This window comes from Triticum aestivum, chromosome 3A (genome assembly GCF_018294505.1).
Source record: "Triticum aestivum cultivar Chinese Spring chromosome 3A, IWGSC CS RefSeq v2.1, whole genome shotgun sequence".
Lineage (NCBI taxonomy): Eukaryota > Viridiplantae > Streptophyta > Magnoliopsida > Poales > Poaceae > Triticum > Triticum aestivum.
The window spans coordinates 688,729,864-688,751,601 of record NC_057800.1 but is presented as its reverse complement, the minus strand read 5'-3'; the positions used below and the strand labels follow the sequence as shown (position 1 = coordinate 688,751,601).

Here is a 21,738-nt window from a genome sequence, read left to right as displayed (position 1 = left end):
CTTAGATGCAAAAGGTTTGGAAATGAAACAATGCGATGCACTACTGTCAAAAAGAACTTTTGCAGGAATATCATTAACAGGAAGGTTACCCATGATGACATCTGACGAATCATCTGCCTGAGCTGCATTCATCAAGTTGACCTTGGCGTGCTTGGGGTTATGCTTGACCACAGCTGTACTTACCAATCTCACAGGAGGAGGAGGAGGGAGACGCCTCTGATTCAAGAATTTGTTGGCATAATGACCCTTCTGTTGGCACTTGTTGCACGTGACCTCTGAAAGCGGACGGTGGTACGGAGCACTTGATCTTGGAGCTTGAGACGAAGTCTTGTTCTGAAAGCCAGGGTTGGGTGGGTGGGAAGATCCACTGCCACCTTTGCTCTTCTGCTGATACGGCTGACGGAACGGAGGAGGAGGAAGCCAATACTTCTGCTGCTTGGCCACTTGAGTAGAGGAAGAAGGAGTAGCATCTCTGACTCACTTCTTGAAAGCATCACACCTCAGTTGAGCGGCCTCTTGCTTCAATGCCATGTTGTAGAACTCATCGTACCTCAAGGGCTCAAAGAGAACAAGAGCTAGCTGAATTTCTTCTCTGAGACCACCCCTGAACTGGTATATCATGCTCTTCTCATCAGGGACATCTTGCTTGGCAAAGCGGGCGAGCTTCTGAAACAACTTGTTGTAGTCATAGACAGACAAAGAGCCTTGCTTCAGGTTGCGGAATTCCTCACGCTTGCTTTCAACCACGCTCTGAGGGATATGGTGAGCTCTGAAATCTTGACGGAATTCATCCCAGGCAATCGCACGTCCACCTCTGGAGTCCTTGTACTGCTGGAACCATTCTGCAGCTTGATCTTTGAGTTGGAAGGAAGCGAACTTGACGAAGTCCTCAGGCCTGACGTTACTGCACTCGAAATGCTTGCACAGATCCACGAGCCAATCGTCAGCATCAGTTGCCTCAACACAATTGCTGAAAGTCTTTGGCCCGTTAGCAAGGAACTGGTTGAGTGTAGCAAAGTGATTCTGATTGTTGCCTTGGTTGCCTTGATTGCGCTCTTGAAGAATTTGCATGATCAACTGTGTGTTTGCATTGGTTGCGGCCATCACAGCTTGCCATGCCTCCGGAGGAGGTGGAGGTGGTGGCGGATCTTGATTCTGATTCTGATTGGTGCTCTTAGCGGGAGCCATCCTGAAGAGGTTGACCACCGTTAGCACATTGACAGATAAAATGAAGCTGAATCCATCGGAATGAAAATTGCAACATATAGTCTTCACATCCGAACAAAATGAACGAATGCATTCCTCTTGAAATGGTCACATATCCATAAATTGAGAAGCCACTTAGAATTTAGGTAGAGAAATAAATCAACAAGGTACGAATCAAAGAACGAATAATCGGTAAGAAATCCCAATCTCAAACCAAATATCCGTGGAAGAAGAACTAGAGCTACAAGAATTCCCACCTATGAAACTCCCGAACCTTTCCGGTTATGCAATCAGGTGTTGGGGATACAGGGGAAGCATAATGTCTCACCCAAATCTAGCAAATCCTACATCCAGCTGTATCCATCCTTCAACACATAACCGAGAAAAACTTCGGAAACCATCTACCTCAACCTTCGAAAAGCATCCGTTATACAAGTTATGGCGATACTCCTGAACTCCCGCCCCAGTACAAGGTGGCGTCGAGGTTATCTCACCAACGAATTGCATAAAAGAGATTTTCAATGTCGGCGTACTAAACTCAGGTATTCCAGAACTGCAACGATAAAATTATGACGACAACACCTCGAAGCTCAACTCCCCGGGACACTTCCACAAAACCCCTGACAGGAGGCACCAAGACAATGTTCTCGTCATAAAACCATCGAAACGATTCAAGATACCCGCGTGATCCTAATTTTTTTTTGTGAAATTTGAGAAGAGAAGAGTCAAAACTCTACGTCAGGATGCCTTACCAGAGCGATGAGGAGACTGGGAAGTAAAAAGAATTCCTAAACTCTCCGATATATAATTCCTAAATGACTCAAAACATTTTTCTAGACACAACTCGGCTGCTAAAATGATCAAGCAATGGGGCTCCTAAGGTCGGGGAAGGCTCTGATACCAACTTGTAACACCCTCGATGCGACTATAGCTCCCACGTGTCGAGGCACGACTTAAAGACATAATCGCATTGAAGGCATATGTCGCAAGTTAGGCAATCTTCACAACATCCCATGTAATATAGATAATAAAAGGGGAGATAACATAGTTGGCTTACACTCGCCACGTCAATCAAGTACATACATAGCATTACAACATTCAAACACTCATGGCCCGACTACGGCGCCAAAATAAAAGATAACCCAACATGCGACACGGTCCCGATCACCCCCAACTGGGCACCACTATTGATCATCAGGAAAAGACACGTAGTATCGTTGAGAGTCCTCGTCAAACTCCCACTTGAGCTCAAGCGCGTCACCTGGAGCGGAATCATCAGGCCCTGCATCTGGTTTAATAGTAATCTGTGAGCCACAGGGACTCAGCAATCTCGCACCCTCGCGATCAAGACTATTTAAGCTTAATAGGTAAGGCAAGGTAAAATGTAGAGCTGCAGCAAGCGACTAGCATATATGGTGGCTAACCTATTCGCAAAAGAGAGCGAGAAGAGAAGGCAGAGCGCGAACGAATAACTAGAGGGCAACCTGCGGCAAGCATTACTCCAGCACCATGTTCACTTCCCGGACTCCGCCGAGAAGAGACCATCACGGTAACTCACACTGTTGATTCATTTTAATTAAGTTAAGGTTCAAGTTATCTACAACCGGACATTAACAAATTCCCATCTGCCCATAACCGCGGGCACGGCTTTCGAAAGTTCAAATCCCTGCAGGGGAGTCCCAACTTAGCCCATGACAAGCTCTCACGGTCAACGAAGGAATAGACCTCCTCCCGAGATGTTCCGATCAGACTCAGTATCTCGGTTCTTTAAGACACTTCGACAGGTTAAAACAAATCCAGTAACACCGCCCGAATGTGCCGACAAATCCTGATAGGAGCTGCACATATCTCATTCTCAGGGCACACTCAGATGAGCGCTCCATACAACTAAAACCAAACCCCGAGTTTCCCCGAGGGGGCGCTGCACGTGACTCTAGTTTGGACCAACACTCAGAGGAGCACTGGCCCAGGGGGGGCTTAAAATAAGACGACCCTTGGGCTCCAGAAACCCTAGGGAAAAGAGGCTAGGTGGCAAATGGTAAAACCAAGGTTGGGCATTGCTGGAGAAGCTTTAATCAAGGCGAACTATCAAGGGGTTCCCATTATAACCCAACAGCGTAAGGAACGCAAAATCCTGGAACATAACACCGATATGACGGAAACTAGGGCGGCAAGAGTGGAACAAAACACTAGGCGAGAGGCCGAGACTTGCACCCTTTACCAAGTATATAGATGCATTAAGATAACATGGCAATATAATGATATCCCAACAAGTAAATAATGTTCCAACAAGGAACGGTCTCCAATCTTCACCTGCAACTAGCAACGCTATAAGAGGGGCTGAGCAAAGCGGTAACATAGCCAATCAACGGTTTGCTAGGACATGGTGGGTTAGAGGTTTGACATGGCAATTTGGAAGGCATGATAAGCAAGTGGTAGGCATCGTAGCATAGGCATAGCAAAAGAGCGAGCATCTAGCAAAGCAAAGATAGTAGTGATTTCGAGGGTATGATCATCTTGCCTACAAAGTTGTCAGAGTTGACTGGATCCTCAAAAGCAAACTCAACGGGCTCCTCGTTAGCGAACTCGTCTCCCGGCTCTACCCAAACAAGACAAACAAACAACAAGGACACAATCAACCACGTGCAAAGCTCAAACAATATGATGCAAGGATGGTATGCTATGCGGGATGCGATGCGGGATGCATATGCAAGATTTGACAAGGTATGCATGAACCTGGCCTCAACATGGAAATCCAAGTGTGCCACTGGAAAGATGAGATGAAATCGCTTGAAAACGATATAAAGAACGCCGGAATCGGAGTTACGGTTTGGAAATGGCAAGCAATTCAAATATGACCACGTTCTGCGATTTACAGCAAGTAGCCATCTAAATGCAATAAGATGAACATGCTACAGCACCCAAACATGGCATAAAAATACATGGCAGGGATGCATTCATGAAGCTTAACAAAAGTCTAGCACTGAGCTACGGCCAATTCATCCATTAACAGGTTCAAACAAGCATGGCAAAAATGCATTTGACAAATAGATCTCAGACTTAGTGAAATTAACACTTGTCTGGAATTTCAGATCAGATAGCACTCTTCGGAGCATGAAAACTATAGGCTACAGGACCTGAACATGGCAAAATAAAGCATGGAATGGAGCTACTCAAAAAGCTTAACAAAAGTCCCTTAGTGACCTTGAGCCAAAAGGGATCAGAAAATACAATTGCAAGCATGTGAACATGGCAAAAACATAATCAGATCATAGACTTAGTGAAAACTGGAGCATGCTGAAACAGATATCAAGTAGGCATGTTTACGAGCTCGATGCACTCACTATAGAGCAAGTCATGACAATCTAAGCATGCACCCATCAAGAATACACAAAATACAAGCTAGACATGGCAAGAACAATATCATGACATGCACGAATCAACTACAACATCATCGGCAAAATCGCTAACAAGTAGACAATCTGCCCAGATTCACGAAATGACAAAAGTAGAGCTCGATTGACTCAAGCCAGGGTGCTCCATAATTGCAAACAAAGACATGGATGGATAGAGCACTACAAGATTAACAAAACATCCTTACTGATCATCCTCAAAAGAGGCACGGATCACTAGGAAACAATATGAACATATGGCCATATGAGATAACCAGCTCAAGGACTTAGTGGAAATCCTAAGTCCCTGAAATCAGCATTAGCAAATGCCTCACTTTGCAAGCTCGTGCTAGTCACCACACACATCACAAAAATACATGGGTTGCACCTCTGGAAAGATGGCAAAACCCTTAACAAAACATATGTAGAGCTCAAGGGCACATCATGCACACATTAATCATGGCAAAAATGACAAATATCTAAATGGAGCAGCAGATCTGACAATTATCTCAAGTAGCACTCTTCTAACAGCATTTCGGGCATCAAGATGAACTCAAATGAAAATGATGCAATGAGATGAAATGATGTACTCTCTGAGGCGAACATTTTGATATGCTATATGCCCAAAACGGAGCTACGGATGAGGAGTTACGATGCAATGAACATAGCCAAAATATTAGGGTTTCGGGCAAAAGTCAACCCGAGATATTTGGATCTAGATCCAGATCCGGGTGCACGGGTTACGAGGTTGGCCGGAGCTTCGCCGGAGATGGAGGAGAACGGCCGGACGGCGAGGGGCCGGCGAGGGGCGCCGCGGCCGAAGCGGTGGCCGGGCGGGGCGGCCACGGCGGCCGGTGTCGACGGGGGCGTGCGGGCGGCGCGGGTCGGTCGGGCGGCGCCGGCGGCGACCTTGGGCAACGGCGGAATGGCGGATCGCGGCGGAGGCGGCGGACGCCGGTGGCGGGCGGCGGCCGGAGCGTGGGGAGATGGAGGCGGGCGCGGGCGGCGCGGCTCCGGGCCGGGAGGGCCTCCCGCGGGCTCTCCGGGCCGGCGCGGTAGGTGGAGGCGGCGGCGAACCGGAAGGCGACAAGTCGCGGTGGAGGCGCGGGTCGGACGTGTCCGGCCCGGCGAGTTTTTTTCCGGCGGCGGCGGATCTGGGATTTTAGGGTTTCGCCCGGGATTTGAAATGTGAGGATCTATATATAGGCATAGAGGGAGTTAGGAGAGTCCAAATGAGGTGCGGTTTTCGGCCACGCGATCGTGATCGAACACTCTAGATGATGGAGAGGGTCTTGGTGGGTTTTGGGCAACTTGTAGGGGTGTTGGGCTGCAACACACACGAGGCATTTTCGGTCCCTCGGTTAACCGTTGGAGCATCAAATGAAGTCCAAATGGTACGAAACTTGACAGACGGTCTACCGGTAGTAAACCAAGGCCGCTTGGTAAGTCTCGGCCCAATCTGGAAATGTTTAATCCCCACACACGAAAGAAAGGTAGAATTGACCACCGGAGGAGAACGAAGCGCCGGAATGCAGAACGGACAACGGGGAAAATGCTCGAATGCATGAGATGAACACGTATGCAAATGCAATGCACATGATGACATGATATGAGATGCATGACAACGACAACTACACACGGAGACAAAAACCCGAACCCGAGAAAATAAAATAACTTAAGGCCGGAAACGGCAAGAGTTGGAGTACATATTGGGTAAATTACATCCGGGGTGTTACAACACTCCACCACTACGAAAGGATCTCGTCCCGAGATCTAGGACTGAAAGAACGCCGGGTACTCAGAACGGAGGTGATCCTCGCGTTCCCAGGTAGCTTCACGGACGGAATGGTGTGACCACTTGACTTTTAGGAATTTGATTGACTTGTTGCGAGTCTTGCGTTCAGTTTCTTCAAGAATAGCAACTGGGTGCTCACGATAGGAGAGATCTTCTTGGAGCTCAATGTCCTCGAAGTTGACGATGCGGTCAGGAGTCTTGAAGCACTTTCGGAGCTGAGAGACATGGAACACGTCATGAACATTTACAAAGTTTGAAGGAAGCTTGCGTTGATAGGCGAGATCGCCTCTCTTGCTGACAATCTTGAAAGGTCCCACGTATCTGGGGGCAAGCTTCCCTTTGATACCGAAGCGATGAGTACCTTTCATTGGAGAGACGCGGAGGTAAACATGATCTCCGATCTCGACAGCCAAATCACGGTGCTTACTATCATAGTAGCTCTTCTGGCGGGATTGGGCTGCTTTGAGGTTATCTCGAATGACTTTGCACATTTCCTCTGCCTCTGTGATTAAGTCATTACCGAGAAGCTGACGTTCACCGGTTTCGGACCAGTTGAGAGGGGTACGACACTTCCTGCCATGCAGAATTTCAAATGGGGCCTTGCCCGAACTTGCTTGAAAACTGTTGTTGTAGGAGAATTCAGCATAAGGAAGACAATCCTCCCACTTCATGCCGAAGGAGATCACACAAGCCCTGAGCATATCTTCAAGAATCTGATTGACACGCTCGACTTGACCGCTAGTTTAAGGATGGAAAGCTGTGCTGAAGCGGATGTTGGTGCCCATGGCCTTCTGAAAAGAATCCCAAAACATGGAGGTAAAGATGCTGCCACGGTCTAAAGAGATCACTTATGGAATACCGTGCAGAGAGACAATTCGAGAGGTATAGAGTTCCGCCAATTGAGCTGCAGTGATTGACTCTTTGATAGGCAGAAAGTGAGCCACTTTGGTGAGTTTGTCGATGACAACGAATATAGCATCATTGCCATGCTTGGACTTTGGAAACCCAGTCACGAAGTCCATCTCAATGTGGTCAAACTTCCATTCTGGAATGGCAAGAGGTTGGAGGAGACCAGCTGGCCTTTGGTGTTCTGCCTTCACTCTTCTGCAGACATCACACTCATTCATGAATTGAGCAATCTCGCGCTTCATTCGAGTCCACCAATAAGCCTGCTTGAGGTCCTGATACATCTTCATGCTCCCAGGGTGGATGGAGAGGAGGGAATTGTGAGCCTCGTTCATGATCACTTTACGAAGATCACCTTTGGGCACAACAATACGATCCTCGAAGAAGGAGTATCCTTGTCATCAAGGCGGTAGCACTTGTACTTGGGTTGACTCTTGGCAATCCCAATCTTCACCTTTTTCACCTTAGCATCAAGAAGCTGAGCTTGGTGAATCTGGTCTTCCAAGGTAGGAGAGACTTGAAGGTTGGCGAGGAAACCTTGAGGAACAACTTGCAGATTAAGTTTGCGGAAAGCTTCACAAAGCTCGGGTTGATAAGGCTTGAGAATCAGACTGTTGCAATAAGCCTTCCTGCTCAATGCGTCAGCAATCACATTGGCCTTGCCTGGAGTATACTCGATACTCAGATTATACTCTTGAATCATTTCGACCCATCGAGTTTGCCTGAGGTTGAGATTAGGCTGAGTGAAGATGTACTTGAGACTCTTGTGGTCAGTGAAGATGTCCACTTTTCTTTCCAATAAGAGATGTCTCCAAGTCAAAAGAGCATGCACAACTGCCGCCAACTCGAGATCATGAGTGGGGTAGTTCTTCTCATTGGGCTTAAACTGGCGAGAGGTATAAGCAACAACTTTCTTCTCTTGTATCAACATCGCGCCAAGACCTTGGAGAGAGGCATCACAAAAGACTTCGTATGGCTTGGATTCATCAGGCGGAGTGAGAACTGGAGCAGTGATCAATTTCTCTTTCAAAGTGTTGAAAGCAATGTCACACTCCGGAGACCAAACGTACTTGACGTGCTTCTGGAGAAGATTTGAGAGAGGCTTCGCGATCTTAGAAAAGTTTTCAATGAATCTTTGACAATAGCTTGCAAGACCGAGGAAACTACGGAGTTGCTTCACGTTCTGAGGAGGTTCCCAATTCACAATTGCAGACACCTTCTCAGGATTCACCGCAATGCCCTTGGCAGAGATGATATGACCAAGATAAAGAACCTCATCGAGCCAAAATTCGCACTTGGAGAACTTGGCGTAGAACTGGTGTTCCCTCAGCTTATCAAGCACCAAACGCAAGTGCTTGGCATGATCTTCCTTGTTCTTCGAGAAAACCAGAATGTCGTCAAGATAGACCATAACGAAGTCATTGGTGTAGGCATTGAAGATGAAGTTCATCATGCGAGAGAAAGTCGGAGGAGCGTTGACGAGGCCAAAAGACATGACAGTGTATTCATATGAACCATAGCTTGTCCTGAAAGCCGTCTTGGGAATATCTTGCTCACGGATTCGAATCTGATGATAACCCATACGGAGATCAAGCTTGGAGAATACTTGGGCACCTTTGACTTGTTCGAACAGCTCATTGATGTTGGGAAGTGGGTATTTGTTCTTGATGGTCTTCTTGTTCAATGGACGGTAATCAACACAAAGTCGGTCATTACCGAGAAGCTGACGTTCACCGGTTTCGGACCAGTTGAGAGGGGTACGACACTTCCTGCCATGCAGAATTTCAAATGGGGCATTGCCCGAACTTGCTTGAAAACTGTTGTTGTAGGAGAATTCAGCATAAGGAAGACAATCCTCCCACTTCATGCCGAAGGAGATCACACAAGCCCTGAGCATATCTTCAAGAATCTGATTGACACGCTCGACTTGACCGCTAGTTTAAGGATGGAAAGCTGTGCTGAAGCGGATGTTGGTGCCCATGGCCTTCTGAAAAGAATCCCAAAACATGGAGGTAAAGATGCTGCCACGGTCTAAAGAGATCACTTATGGAATACCGTGCAGAGAGACAATTCGAGAGGTATAGAGTTCCGCCAATTGAGCTGCAGTGATTGACTCTTTGATAGGCAGAAAGTGAGCCACTTTGGTGAGTTTGTCGATGACAACGAATATAGCATCATTGCCATGCTTGGACTTTGGAAACCCAGTCACGAAGTCCATCTCAATGTGGTCAAACTTCCATTCTGGAATGGCAAGAGGTTGGAGGAGACCAGCTGGCCTTTGGTGTTCTGCCTTCACTCTTCTGCAGACATCACACTCATTCATGAATTGAGCAATCTCGCGCTTCATTCGAGTCCACCAATAAGCCTGCTTGAGGTCCTGATACATCTTCATGCTCCCAGGGTGGATGGAGAGGAGGGAATTGTGAGCCTCGTTCATGATCACTTTACGAAGATCACCTTTGGGCACAACAATACGATCCTCGAAGAAGGAGTATCCTTGTCATCAAGGCGGTAGCACTTGTACTTGGGTTGACTCTTGGCAATCCCAATCTTCACCTTTTTCACCTTAGCATCAAGAAGCTGAGCTTGGTGAATCTGGTCTTCCAAGGTAGGAGAGACTTGAAGGTTGGCGAGGAAACCTTGAGGAACAACTTGCAGATTAAGTTTGCGGAAAGCTTCACAAAGCTCGGGTTGATAAGGCTTGAGAATCAGACTGTTGCAATAAGCCTTCCTGCTCAATGCGTCAGCAATCACATTGGCCTTGCCTGGAGTATACTCGATACTCAGATTATACTCTTGAATCATTTCGACCCATCGAGTTTGCCTGAGGTTGAGATTAGGCTGAGTGAAGATGTACTTGAGACTCTTGTGGTCAGTGAAGATGTCCACTTTTCTTTCCAATAAGAGATGTCTCCAAGTCAAAAGAGCATGCACAACTGCCGCCAACTCGAGATCATGAGTGGGGTAGTTCTTCTCATTGGGCTTAAACTGGCGAGAGGTATAAGCAACAACTTTCTTCTCTTGTATCAACATCGCGCCAAGACCTTGGAGAGAGGCATCACAAAAGACTTCGTATGGCTTGGATTCATCAGGCGGAGTGAGAACTGGAGCAGTGATCAATTTCTCTTTCAAAGTGCTGAAAGCAATGTCACACTCCGGAGACCAAACGTACTTGACGTGCTTCTGGAGAAGATTTGAGAGAGGCTTCGCGATCTTAGAAAAGTTTTCAATGAATCTTTGACAATAGCTTGCAAGACCGAGGAAACTACGGAGTTGCTTCACGTTCTGAGGAGGTTCCCAATTCACAATTGCAGACACCTTCTCAGGATTCACCGCAATGCCCTTGGAAGAGATGATATGACCAAGATAAAGAACCTCATCGAGCCAAAATTCGCACTTGGAGAACTTGGCGTAGAACTGGTGTTCCCTCAGCTTATCAAGCACCAAACGCAAGTGCTTGGCATGATCTTCCTTGTTCTTCGAGAAAACCAGAATGTCGTCAAGATAGACCATAACGAAGTCATTGGTGTAGGCATTGAAGATGAAGTTCATCATGCGAGAGAAAGTCGGAGGAGCGTTGACGAGGCCAAAAGACATGACAGTGTATTCATATGAACCATAGCTTGTCCTGAAAGCCGTCTTGGGAATATCTTGCTCACGGATTCGAATCTGATGATAACCCATACGGAGATCAAGCTTGGAGAATACTTGGGCACCTTTGACTTGTTCGAACAGCTCATTGATGTTGGGAAGTGGGTATTTGTTCTTGATGGTCTTCTTGTTCAATGGACGGTAATCAACACAAAGTCGGTCTGTTCCATCCTTCTTCTTCACAAAAAGAACACCACAACCCCACGGAGAAGAACTAGGCCGGATGAGACCCATTCTCTCTTGAATATCGAGTTGCTTCTTCAGCTCCTTCAACTCTTTCAGGTCCGAGCTTGTAAGGACGCTTGCACACAGGTTCCATACCAGGCTCAAGATCAATGACGAATTCAACTGGCCGGTGCGGAGGCATTCCTGGAAGCTCTTCTGGAAAGACGTCTTGATATTCGCAAACGACTGGAATTTGCGAGATAGCATCCAGTTCACCCTTCTCATTGAGAGAAAATAGACGGATGGTATCATCACGAGCGGCAAAGACAATTACATCCTCAGACGAATGAGTCAATTGAATCTTCCTGGCTGCACAATCAAGATGCGCCTTGTGCTTAGAAAGCCAATCCATTCCGAGAATAAGATAAATATCCGAGTTTCCCAGAACAATAGGAGAAGCTAGAAATTTGTAGTCGCCCAACGTAATAGTAACATCCGGGACGCAGGTATTAGCTGTCATCTGCTTGCCCGGTGACACAATTTGCAAGGAACTTTGCAGATACTGATAATCGCACTCATACTTAGATGCAAAAGGTTTGGAAATGAAACAATGTGATGCACTAGTGTCAAAAAGAACTTTTGCAGGAATATCGTTAACAGGAAGGTTACCCATGATGACATCTGACGAATCATCTGCCTGAGCTGCGTTCATCAAGTTAACCTTGGCGTGCTTGGGGTTATCCTTGACCACAGCTGTACTTACCAATCTCACAGGAGGAGGAGGGAGATGCCTCTGATTCAAGCATTTGTTGGCATAGTGACCCTTCTGTTGGCACTTGTTGCACGTGACCTCTGAAAGCGGACGGTGGTACGGAGCACTTGATCTTGGAGCTTGAGACGAAGTCTTGTTCTGAAAGCCAGGGTTGGGTGGGTGGGAAGATCCACTGCCACCTTTGCTCTTCTGCTGATACGGCTGACGGAAAGGAGGAGGAGGAAGCCAATACTTCTGCTGCTTGGCCACTTGAGTAGAGGAAGAAGGAGTAGCATCTCTGACTCACTTCTTGGAAGCATCACACCTCAGTTGAGCGGCCTCTTGCTTCAATGCCATGTTGTAGAACTCATCGTACCTCAAGGGCTCAAAGAGAACAAGAGCTAGCTGAATTTCTTCTCTGAGAACACCCCTGAACTTATATATCATGCTCTTCTCATCAGGGACATCCTGCTTGGCAAAGTGGGCGAGCTTCTGAAACAACTTGTTGTAGTCATAGACAGACAAAGAGCCTTGCTTCAGGTTGCGGAATTCCTCACGCTTGCTTTCAACCACGCTCTGAGGGATATGGTGAGCTCTGAAATCTTGACGGAATTCATCCCAGGCAATCGCACGTCCACCTCTGGAGTCCTTGTACTGCTGGAACCATTCTGCAGCTTGATCTCAAGGGCACATCATGCACACATTAATCATGGCAAAAATGACAAATATCTAAATGGAGCAGCAGATCTGACAATTATCTCAAATAGCACTCTTCTAACAGCATTTCGGGCATCAAGATAAACTCAAATGAAAATGATGCAATGAGATGAAATGATGTACTCTCTGAGGCGAACATTTTGATATGCTATATGCCCAAAACGAAGCTACGGATGAGGAGTTACGATGCAATGAACATAGCTAAAATATTAGGGTTTCGGGCAAAAGTCAACCCGAGATATTTGGATCTAGATCCAGATCCGGGTGCACGGGTTACGAGGTTGGCCGGAGCTTCGCCGGAGATGGAGGAGAACGGCCGGACGGCGAGGGGCCGGCGAGGGGCGCCGCGGCCGAAGCGGTGGCCGGGCGGGGCGGCCACCTCGGCCGGCGTCGACGGGGGCGCGTGGGCGGCGCGGGTCGGTCGGGCGGCGCCGACGGCGACCTTGGGCAACGGCGGAATGGCGGATCGCGGCGGAGGCGGCGGACGCCGGTGGCGGGTGGCGGCCGGAGCGCGGGGAGATGGAGGCGGGCGCGGGCGGCACGGCTCCGGGCCGGGAAGGCCTCCCGCGGGCTCTCCGGGCCGGCGCGGTAGGTGGAGGCGGCAGCGAACCGGAAGGCGACAAGGGGCGGTGGAGGCGCGGGTCGGACGTGTCCGGCCCGGCGAGTTTTTGTCCGGCGGCGGCGGATCTGGGATTTTAGGGTTTCGCCCGGGATTTGAAATGTGGGGATCTATATATAGGCATAGAGGGAGTTAGGAGAGTCCAAATGAGGTGCGGTTTTTGGCCACGCGATCGTGATCGAACGCTCTAGATGATGGAGAGGGTCTTGGTGGGGTTTGGGCAACTTGTAGGGGTGTTGGGCTGCAACACACACGAGGCCTTTTCGGTCCCTCGGTTAACCGTTGGAGCATCAAATGAAGTCCAAATGGTACGAAACTTGACAGGCGGTCTACCGGTAGTAAACCAAGGCCGCTTGGCAAGTCTCGGCCCAATCTGGAAATGTTTAATCCCCACACACGAAAGAAAGGTAGAATTGACCACCGGAGGAGAACGAAGCGCCGGAATGCAGAACGGACAACAGGGAAAATGCTCGAATGCATGAAATGAACACGTATGCAAATGTAATGCACATGATGATATGATATGAGATGTATGACAACGACAACAACACACGGAGACAAAAACCCGAACCCGAGAAAATAAAATAACTTAAGGCCGGAAACGGCAAGAGTTGGAGTACATATTGGGTAAATTACATCCGGGGTGTTACAATAGCGCATACAACAGTTTAGATTACAAATTTGAGAAGAAAGAAAGGGGTAGAGATAAGGACTCTAGTTAAAATAAACCTCCTTCCTAACTACCTAACACATATGCGCAAGTAATGCAATCCTCCTGCCATGCTACAACTTGTGTTTAACAAAAACATATCATTCTCTTTTCAACATTTTTTCATGACATGCTGCATCTAAATTCCGTTATGAAATGACATTCTTGTACATTACATGTGAAAGGACCTACAAGCAAGTCGTCTTGAGAGAAAGGGGGGGGGGGGATAGGCTACATTCTTTTAAGCTCACCAAATCAGATTTCAATGTGCTAGTGTTATCATTGTTAATTTAGTACTATCTATATGCATGCATGAAAAAAAAAGAGACAAAGGACACACAACATGGCATCTCGCCTCATCATGCGATGGAATACTTTTCGTTTGGTCTGCGTGCAAACCTTGGTGCCTTTGCAATGTGTGCATGCTGACATCATGTCCAAGGTGGCAATGTGGTGTATCACGCTGTCGCGCCCCCTTAAGGCACCCCGCAGCCACGATATATCAATCCAAACATAAATAAACTAATAAGCATCAGGACTGTTACAATACCGTTCTATACATCATGGTTGCAATAGCCCTTAGGCTCAACATAAACACAATAAGTCATCTTTGATTTTCTGAAACTGTAATATGTTCACAATGCAGAGGACTGTTAGGCAGAGATTAGTGATACAAGCAAATCCAATGCCAGCCGGGTCATCTTTTGTTGCTAAGCAAGTCACAAATCATCGGCTAGAATCGTCCTCTCATGCTTTTACCCATGTTCTTGTGGTGTAAACATCTATTCCCATTGACCTCCCATGAAGAGTTGTAGTATAAACAATCAATTGTCTGTAAATCCATCTATTACCTCCTGCCCAAGAATTATCTCATAAATTCCCTCGTGGTTGCAGGAGTTTTATTGCATCGTCCTTAGGACTTGGACTCTGCGTTTTCCCTAGCTACATTGCAAGAGAGTTGTTGGCCGCCATGAGATTACACGCGCCAGGAGCAAGCGCATGTGCAACCACCAACACGACCATTGCTGGCCATGGCTGCACCTCCACCGCAAAATCTTATGCCCGTTCCTCCAGCAGAGGCAGAGGATCAAAGAGGCGTGGAGGAGTCTCGGACTGCCGACCGACGCCTTGATCCAGGACGCAACAAGGACATCGTTGTGGTGCTATGCAATTATCACCGAGCCCGAGATCTATGGGGGCAAGGCCATCAGTACACTTGGTCCAATTACACGTTGTCGAAGAATTGCTCCATCTTCTTCAGGCAGAAGACAAGGGCCAGGACGTTCAAGACTCGGATTCAAAGGATGAACAAGTCATGTCAATATCCAAATTGGCCACCACAGGCTAGACAACTTCCCGTGCCCTTACTACGACTGATTGGCGATCAGGAGGCGTTGATGTTGCTGGACACAACGTCTCTTGCGTATCTATTTTGTTTTCTGCTGCACTTCTCAACAGAAGGCAAGCGGATCCGGCACCTCCTGCAGCTGGATTCGCCATCAACGATGCATTGGCCGAGTTCGAGGTCGCCTAAGCAGAGGAGGCAACGGAGCAGCATGCAAACCGCCACTACCTCCGTGAGGCGAATGTGGATGATCTTGAGGAACTCTTCGTGGACGTGTAGTCCGACGAGGAGCCGGAGTTGCGGGCCACGGCCAACGACTAGGACGTCGGTATGTCCAACACCTCTGGTACGAAAGTCTCCAACATCTCCGACGATGAGTAGTACTAGGGTAGTTTGATCTATGTATTATGTAATATACGTAGCTTAATTTTACGTTGCATAGTGTAGTATGAAAAGAAGGTTGATATTTATGATTGCAACGGCGAAGAAATGAGGTGTACCTGAGCCTTGTTCGCGGACATACAAGGGGTCAATTTTGAGTATGTGGTAGTAGATGCTCTAAGGCCAACTCCACCGCGCGACCATATCATGTCCGGCTCCGTCCGTTTGGGGTAAAAGAGACAAACCATACGGCCCAGCGCGCGGGAGCAAACAGACTTTTGTTCGTTTTCTATCCGCTTTCGATCCATCCCCGACCAAAGTTTGCACTGATTTTGGGGTGAAACGGACAACGCGCGGACGGGAGCGCGCTTGTCCTCCCCTGGCCTGCCTGTCGATAGCACAAAGCAACCCCCCCCCCCCCCCCGCGCGCCCCGCGCCCCATTTGGCGCCATTTCCCCCAAACCCTCTCACGTCCCTCCCGCCGCGGTCAGAGTGCACGCCGGAGGAGATCGCCAAGTTGGACGCGGAATCGGCAAAGAGGAGGAACCGGAGGGCGGTCGTCAAGGTCAATGCCGCCGCGGCCAAGTTCGCCGCGGTCAGAGTGCACGCCGGAGGAGATCGCCAAGTTGGACGCGGAATCGGCGAAGAGGAGGAACCGGAGGGCGGTCGTCAAGGTCAATGCCGCCGCGGCCAAGTTCGCCGCCGAGCGCGATGCGATGAAGGCCGCGCGGCGCAAGGCCACGGTCGACGAGAAGGAGGACATCGTCAACAAAGCGCACACCCTCCTCATGCTTGACATATGTTGCTTGGCTTTCCCCGCCAAGGCGTGACTAGGGCCGCTGGCGTGAACTAGGCCGCTGGCCTGAACTAGGGCCGTTGGTATTTGAAACGTTGTTCTCTTTTTAATATGAACGCGGACAAGATGGGTCCAAAGGATGCGGCCGCGCGCTGGGCGCACGACCACCGCATTTCAGGACATGCCCGGACACGACCCCATCACCCTATCCAAAGGAACAAAATCTGGGTCAATCGGACGTCCGTTTGAGGTCGCGTGGTGGAGTTGGCCTTATGGTTACGATGGTGTGCCCACCGCGTGACTCTCCCTCCCAACATTTATCACACAATGTGAGGCCAAATATGATTCCATCTTATTCTTTTTTCTTTGTCTCCCTTATGTACAAATTCGAAATGAATTTATTAAAGTTGGAAATTTTGAAAAGGTTAAAAGCCCACAAGTTAAAAAATTAAACCATGAGCTTTTGGTTTTGCATTTTCCAAAAGTTAAGAAAACACTTAAACAACAGTTTTTCAAAACTTGAAAATTTTCAGACATCCACATATTTTGAATCATTTGGAAGTTGAAATCTCAAAAGTTTGACTTTTTCTTGTCCCTGCCAAAAGTTTGAAATCCCAAAAGCCGAGCCAACATTTTCCAAAATCATCAAAAAGGAAAGCCTGGCAAGGCTTAAGGGCAACTCCAACGCAAAACATCCGGATGCTCCACACTTCCGACCTCGTGCACCAAACCAATCCACACGACCGAATTCCCACAAACCAGAACTAAACCCGAAGACCAATCCACATGCCAATCATCCGTAGCTTGGACCATAGTATGTCCTTTTTCCTCTAGTCAGCCTAAGCTCACCCTGCGGTCCAGCACCTGCCGCTGTCGGCGAAAACGTACCACCCTGGAGTTGCCCAAAACGAACCCCGGCGACTAGCATCCCCACGGCATGCAACCGAGTCGACCACGGAACGGATTGAGATCGTGTCACACGATTTAAGCAGTAACCTCCCACCGTGAATCTCGCCTGCGGTTAGCCCAACCCCAGAGAGATTAGCAGCAGCGCCATCAAATTAGCCGCCTGATTCCCGACGGTTTCCCCCAAACCCCAACCCCAAAGCTCCCAATTTTTCCCTCCCTCCCTCCCACCCTCGCCGCCGGCGCCGCCGCCCCGCCCCGCCCCGCCACAGATTAGAATGCCGGCCCCCGACGGCTACGACCTCCGCAACGGCGAGCAGCAGGGCCCGACCTTCCTCACCGTCCCCGTCCCGCCCCACGCGCCGGCGCCGCCCCCGCCGCCCCCGTGCGCCGCCTCCCCGCCCAGCCCCGTCCCGCGGCTCACCTTCCGCCACCTCACGCCCTGCGCGCGCTGGCACGACTGGGCCAGGTCGTCCCTCGCCGACCCCGGCTTCGCGCCCGTCCTCCGCGCCGCGGGCGTGCACGACGCCGTTGCGGCATCCACCGCCGCCGTGGTCCCCGACCGGCACGCCCTGTCCGCGCTGCTCTCGCTCTGGCACCCGGGCTCCCACGCCTTCCGCCTCCCCGCCGGCCCCGCCACCTTCTCCCTCGAGGACGCGCTGCTCCTCGCCGGCCTGCCCCCCTCCGGCGCCCCGCTCGACCGGCCCCTCACCCCGACCGAGCAGGACATCCGCGCCCGCCTCGTCGTCGAGAAGGAGAAGATCCGGGCGCTCCACCCGTGCGCCCGCAAGGCCCGCCGCGTCTCCGCCGAGGTCTGGCTCGAGTGGTTCGAGAGCAGGATCCGCCCCGGCGAGGACGACGAGCTGCGCCGCCTCGGCTTCATCGCCTACTGGCTCGCCTTCTTCGTCGCCCCGCGCCTGCGCTCCAAGGGCGCCGAGCTGCCGGAGCGCGTCTTCGCGCTCGCCGCGCGGATCAGCCTCGGGGAGCGCGTCGCGCTCGGGCCGGCGGTGGTGGCCAATCTCTACGCCGAGATGGACAGGATTGTCACCACCGGGGTGGAGGAGGGGGCGAGTGGCCGCGTCGATGTCTGGGCGCCGCTCTGGCTGCTGCAGGTCTGGCTGTGGGAGCGCTACGACCGCCTGCAGCCGCCGGAGCTGAAGGCGCCGGAGTTCCCTCTCTCCAATGTCCGGGCGCTCTATTGGTCCCGGAGGAGGAGGAAGACCACAGAAGAGGAGGCTTTGCGTGTTCTGCAGCAAGAGGATTGTTTCGAGTGGAGGCCTTACCTGCGCAATTCGCTCGACTGGACTGAACCTGAGTGGTTCAGCAAGGAAACTCTCCTGGTGAGCTCCAGAGGTAAGGATCAGCCAGAGTGGTTGGAGGATTACATTGCGATTATCAGGCAAGCCGTGTTGACTGGATCGTATGGCGATGATTTGGATAGTTCGGCAATGTACAATCCCCACATTGTTGCGAGGCAGCTCGGTTATGATCAGGATGTGCCTTTTCCTCTTGTACATGGGTTTGATTCCAAGGGGATCAAGGTGTGGATACCTGGCATCTGCAGACGCGGCGTTGCTAGCAAGGAATATGTTGCGTGGTTGAATGGCGAGTTTGTGACGCACCAGGAAGCTGACCGGTATGTTACGCCAGTCGATGAAAACGGCGCTGGCTCATCTCCAATGGATGCAGATACAGCAGCTGGTAAATCTGGAGAAAGTACAATGCAAGATAACAGAAAACGCATCAGAGAAGGGCAGCAGCTAGCTCAGGGGAACAAAACAGAGGTGATTGTCCTAGACTGTAGTAGTCCATGTGATATGGACTCCAGTGCAACCGCGGTGGAAAGAAAGAATGGGAACAGAAAAAGACGAGATGAACTCTCTGAAAATGGTGATATGCACAAGAAAAGTAAGGTACTTGCCAGCGAGTGCCATGAAGGTCTCCAGCAATATGATGACGGACCTTCGATTGCCAGTTATCCTGAGAAGAATTCCTTGCAATTTGACGGCCAGAAGTACCATGGTCTCCAAAAGGATCCTAATTGTTACATTAATAGATGTGATGAGCTGCCACAGCCTGAGAGTGACGATGAATGCATTGTTCTTGAACCAACATGTGAAGTGATAAACCTCGATGATGATCAGGAAGATGAGGACAGGCAACTTGTCCTGGTGCTACAAGAGTTTGTGCGCTGCGGGCTTTTCTCACAACGGGAGGAAAGCTCTGATGAAGATGAAGATGAAGATGATGGAGGTGAAGGAAAGAAAGAGACGCCGAAGAAGAGCGATATTGACCCTTATGCTGAAGCAGCCATGAGGGAGTACCCTCGGTTCTTTGAGTTCATTCCCCAGAGACCACATTACAGAGGGTTGGTCAACACCAGTGACACTATACGAGATCTGGCCTGTAGTGGACTGTGGTTCATGTTGGTTGGCTTGGCTAGGGAGGTGCTCAAGACATCCTGTGATACAGATGCTTTGGAGTTTGCATATTTGATGAGAAAAGCTCGGCAACTGGAACGAAATGGGTTCAATGTGAAGCATCTCATTGCCCGTCTGAGGGAGCCACAGGCCCGACTTAGAAGGCTTGAAGATTCTAGGGCAAGGCTCGAGGATGCCCGGACCAAAGAGCAAGAACCAAAAGATGTTGAGTCACTCTCAAGCCATCTGAGTAATCTGAAACACAATGTACTAACAATGCAGAGGCACTTGGAGGGAAAAAAACAAGCTCGCAGTGCATCTGTGCGTGATGAGTCGAGCGAAGGAATCGATCTAGCCAGCCTGGAGAAGGAAGTAGAAGCTGCAGAAAAATACTGTCAGGCGATGAAGGATGAAGTGGCTGCGATGAGACTGAAATACGCAGGCCTTTGACGCTTTTTTTTGGTCTGTAAATAGGACTAAATAGTAGTCGCTGGATTCACAGTACGCACCTGGGTAGCTGATCCGCGGAACTTGAGCCGATTTTAGGTTATGATGGTTCTGGTTCCAGTGGAACTTTGGAAAGGTGGCGCACCTTAAACACAACCCTTGTAACGTGAATTGGCTGAAGCATGTTCCTTGTTCGAGGGGCCATTGTGTTAGTGGAACTGGTACTTTTTTCCTGAGTGGGTACTTACATTTTATTACTCACTGTGTACCAAAATGTAAAAACATCTTACATTTTGTTACGGAGTGGTATTTGTTTTGGCATAGATCAACCGTTCTTATCCATGGGAAGTATAGCAGGCATCTTACTTTTTGAGCAGAGTACCACATTTTGCCTTTATGTTTATGTATGTAATCATGTGTCAAGTTCCAAATGCTTAATAGGTGAGTGGTAAACTTTTTGAGCTTGTGTCCATTTAAGTAAGGTGAGTGATCCAACACATAATTACCAGGTTGCCAACATGTAAAATACTCATAAGGTTGGAATTCAGATTAAGAAATTTTTGGTAGAGCATAAACATTACATTCTTTTTTTCTCCGCTCCGAGGGAATAAACATTACAATCTTTATTATGCTATATAGTCTCTCATTCCACAACTATTCATTCTGTACTGCTTGGAGGATGCAAGGGCAAGTGTGTCGCTGATCTGAAGATATTTATAGTTTCTTTGATGCAAAAGTCTCTGAAATAGGAAAGCATGCAGAATAAGTAAAAAACAGACAACTCTAGGTTATATGATATAAACACATAACGTGGGTATATCTCGTTGTGGGGTACCTCGTGAGGATCCGTAGGTGTTGCGCCCGATTCCTGTGGGATTTCATCCCTGGTTTTGGGGATCAGTCCGGGATACAGGTGAAGAATGACGAACCCTAGCTACAGTGCACTGGAGACACGACGGAATACCTTTTTTCTTGCTTCTCAGTGATGAAGCAACACACGGCTTATATGCCCGACAAGCGAGGTAGACGATAAACAGTAAAGGCGAATTTTCTTCTTCTTGCAAACAGCATCAGCTGAACTAAACGTAAACCCAAGTTCACTGCATTGATCCGGGTCGTCTGTCTTCACTCATCATGATTCATCCTGGACGTCTGTTATCTGATGAAGTGTTCATTTCATCTTGACAGTGTTAGGTTCAGTTAGGATCCTGGCATAACCATGCTGCAGGAATCGGGAACTATATGCTGCAGGAATCAGGGCCAGCCACACCATTGAGGCATTGAAGACTGGTAGCTGTTGCTAGCACGGACTCCTTTTAGGTGCCAGTTGTCGTCGTGTTTGTTATAAAGGGAAATTAAAACCGAATAGATAGATAGGAACAAAATACAGAAATTGAATATCATGACCTACATGGAAACAAAATGTTGCAATTTGTACAGAGCAGCGGGGTTTCGCCGGTGAAAAAAAACATTTAGGGTGACATTTGGTGTGTTTTTTTTTTTGCATGGCTAAAATGTTTAACCTTTTTGCC

General features: G+C 49.1%; 1 protein-coding gene across 1 annotated transcript; it reads left to right on the top strand.

Moving 5' to 3' along the window:
- The first annotated feature begins 17,147 nt into the window (after window positions 1-17,147).
- Window positions 17,148-20,664, top strand: LOC123063242 (uncharacterized). The gene has a single exon (XM_044486987.1). The coding sequence runs from the start codon at window positions 17,618-17,620 to the stop codon at window positions 20,207-20,209; it is 2,592 nt and encodes an 863-aa protein (XP_044342922.1). The 5' UTR covers window positions 17,148-17,617; the 3' UTR covers window positions 20,210-20,664.
- The last annotated feature ends 1,074 nt before the right edge of the window (window positions 20,665-21,738 follow it).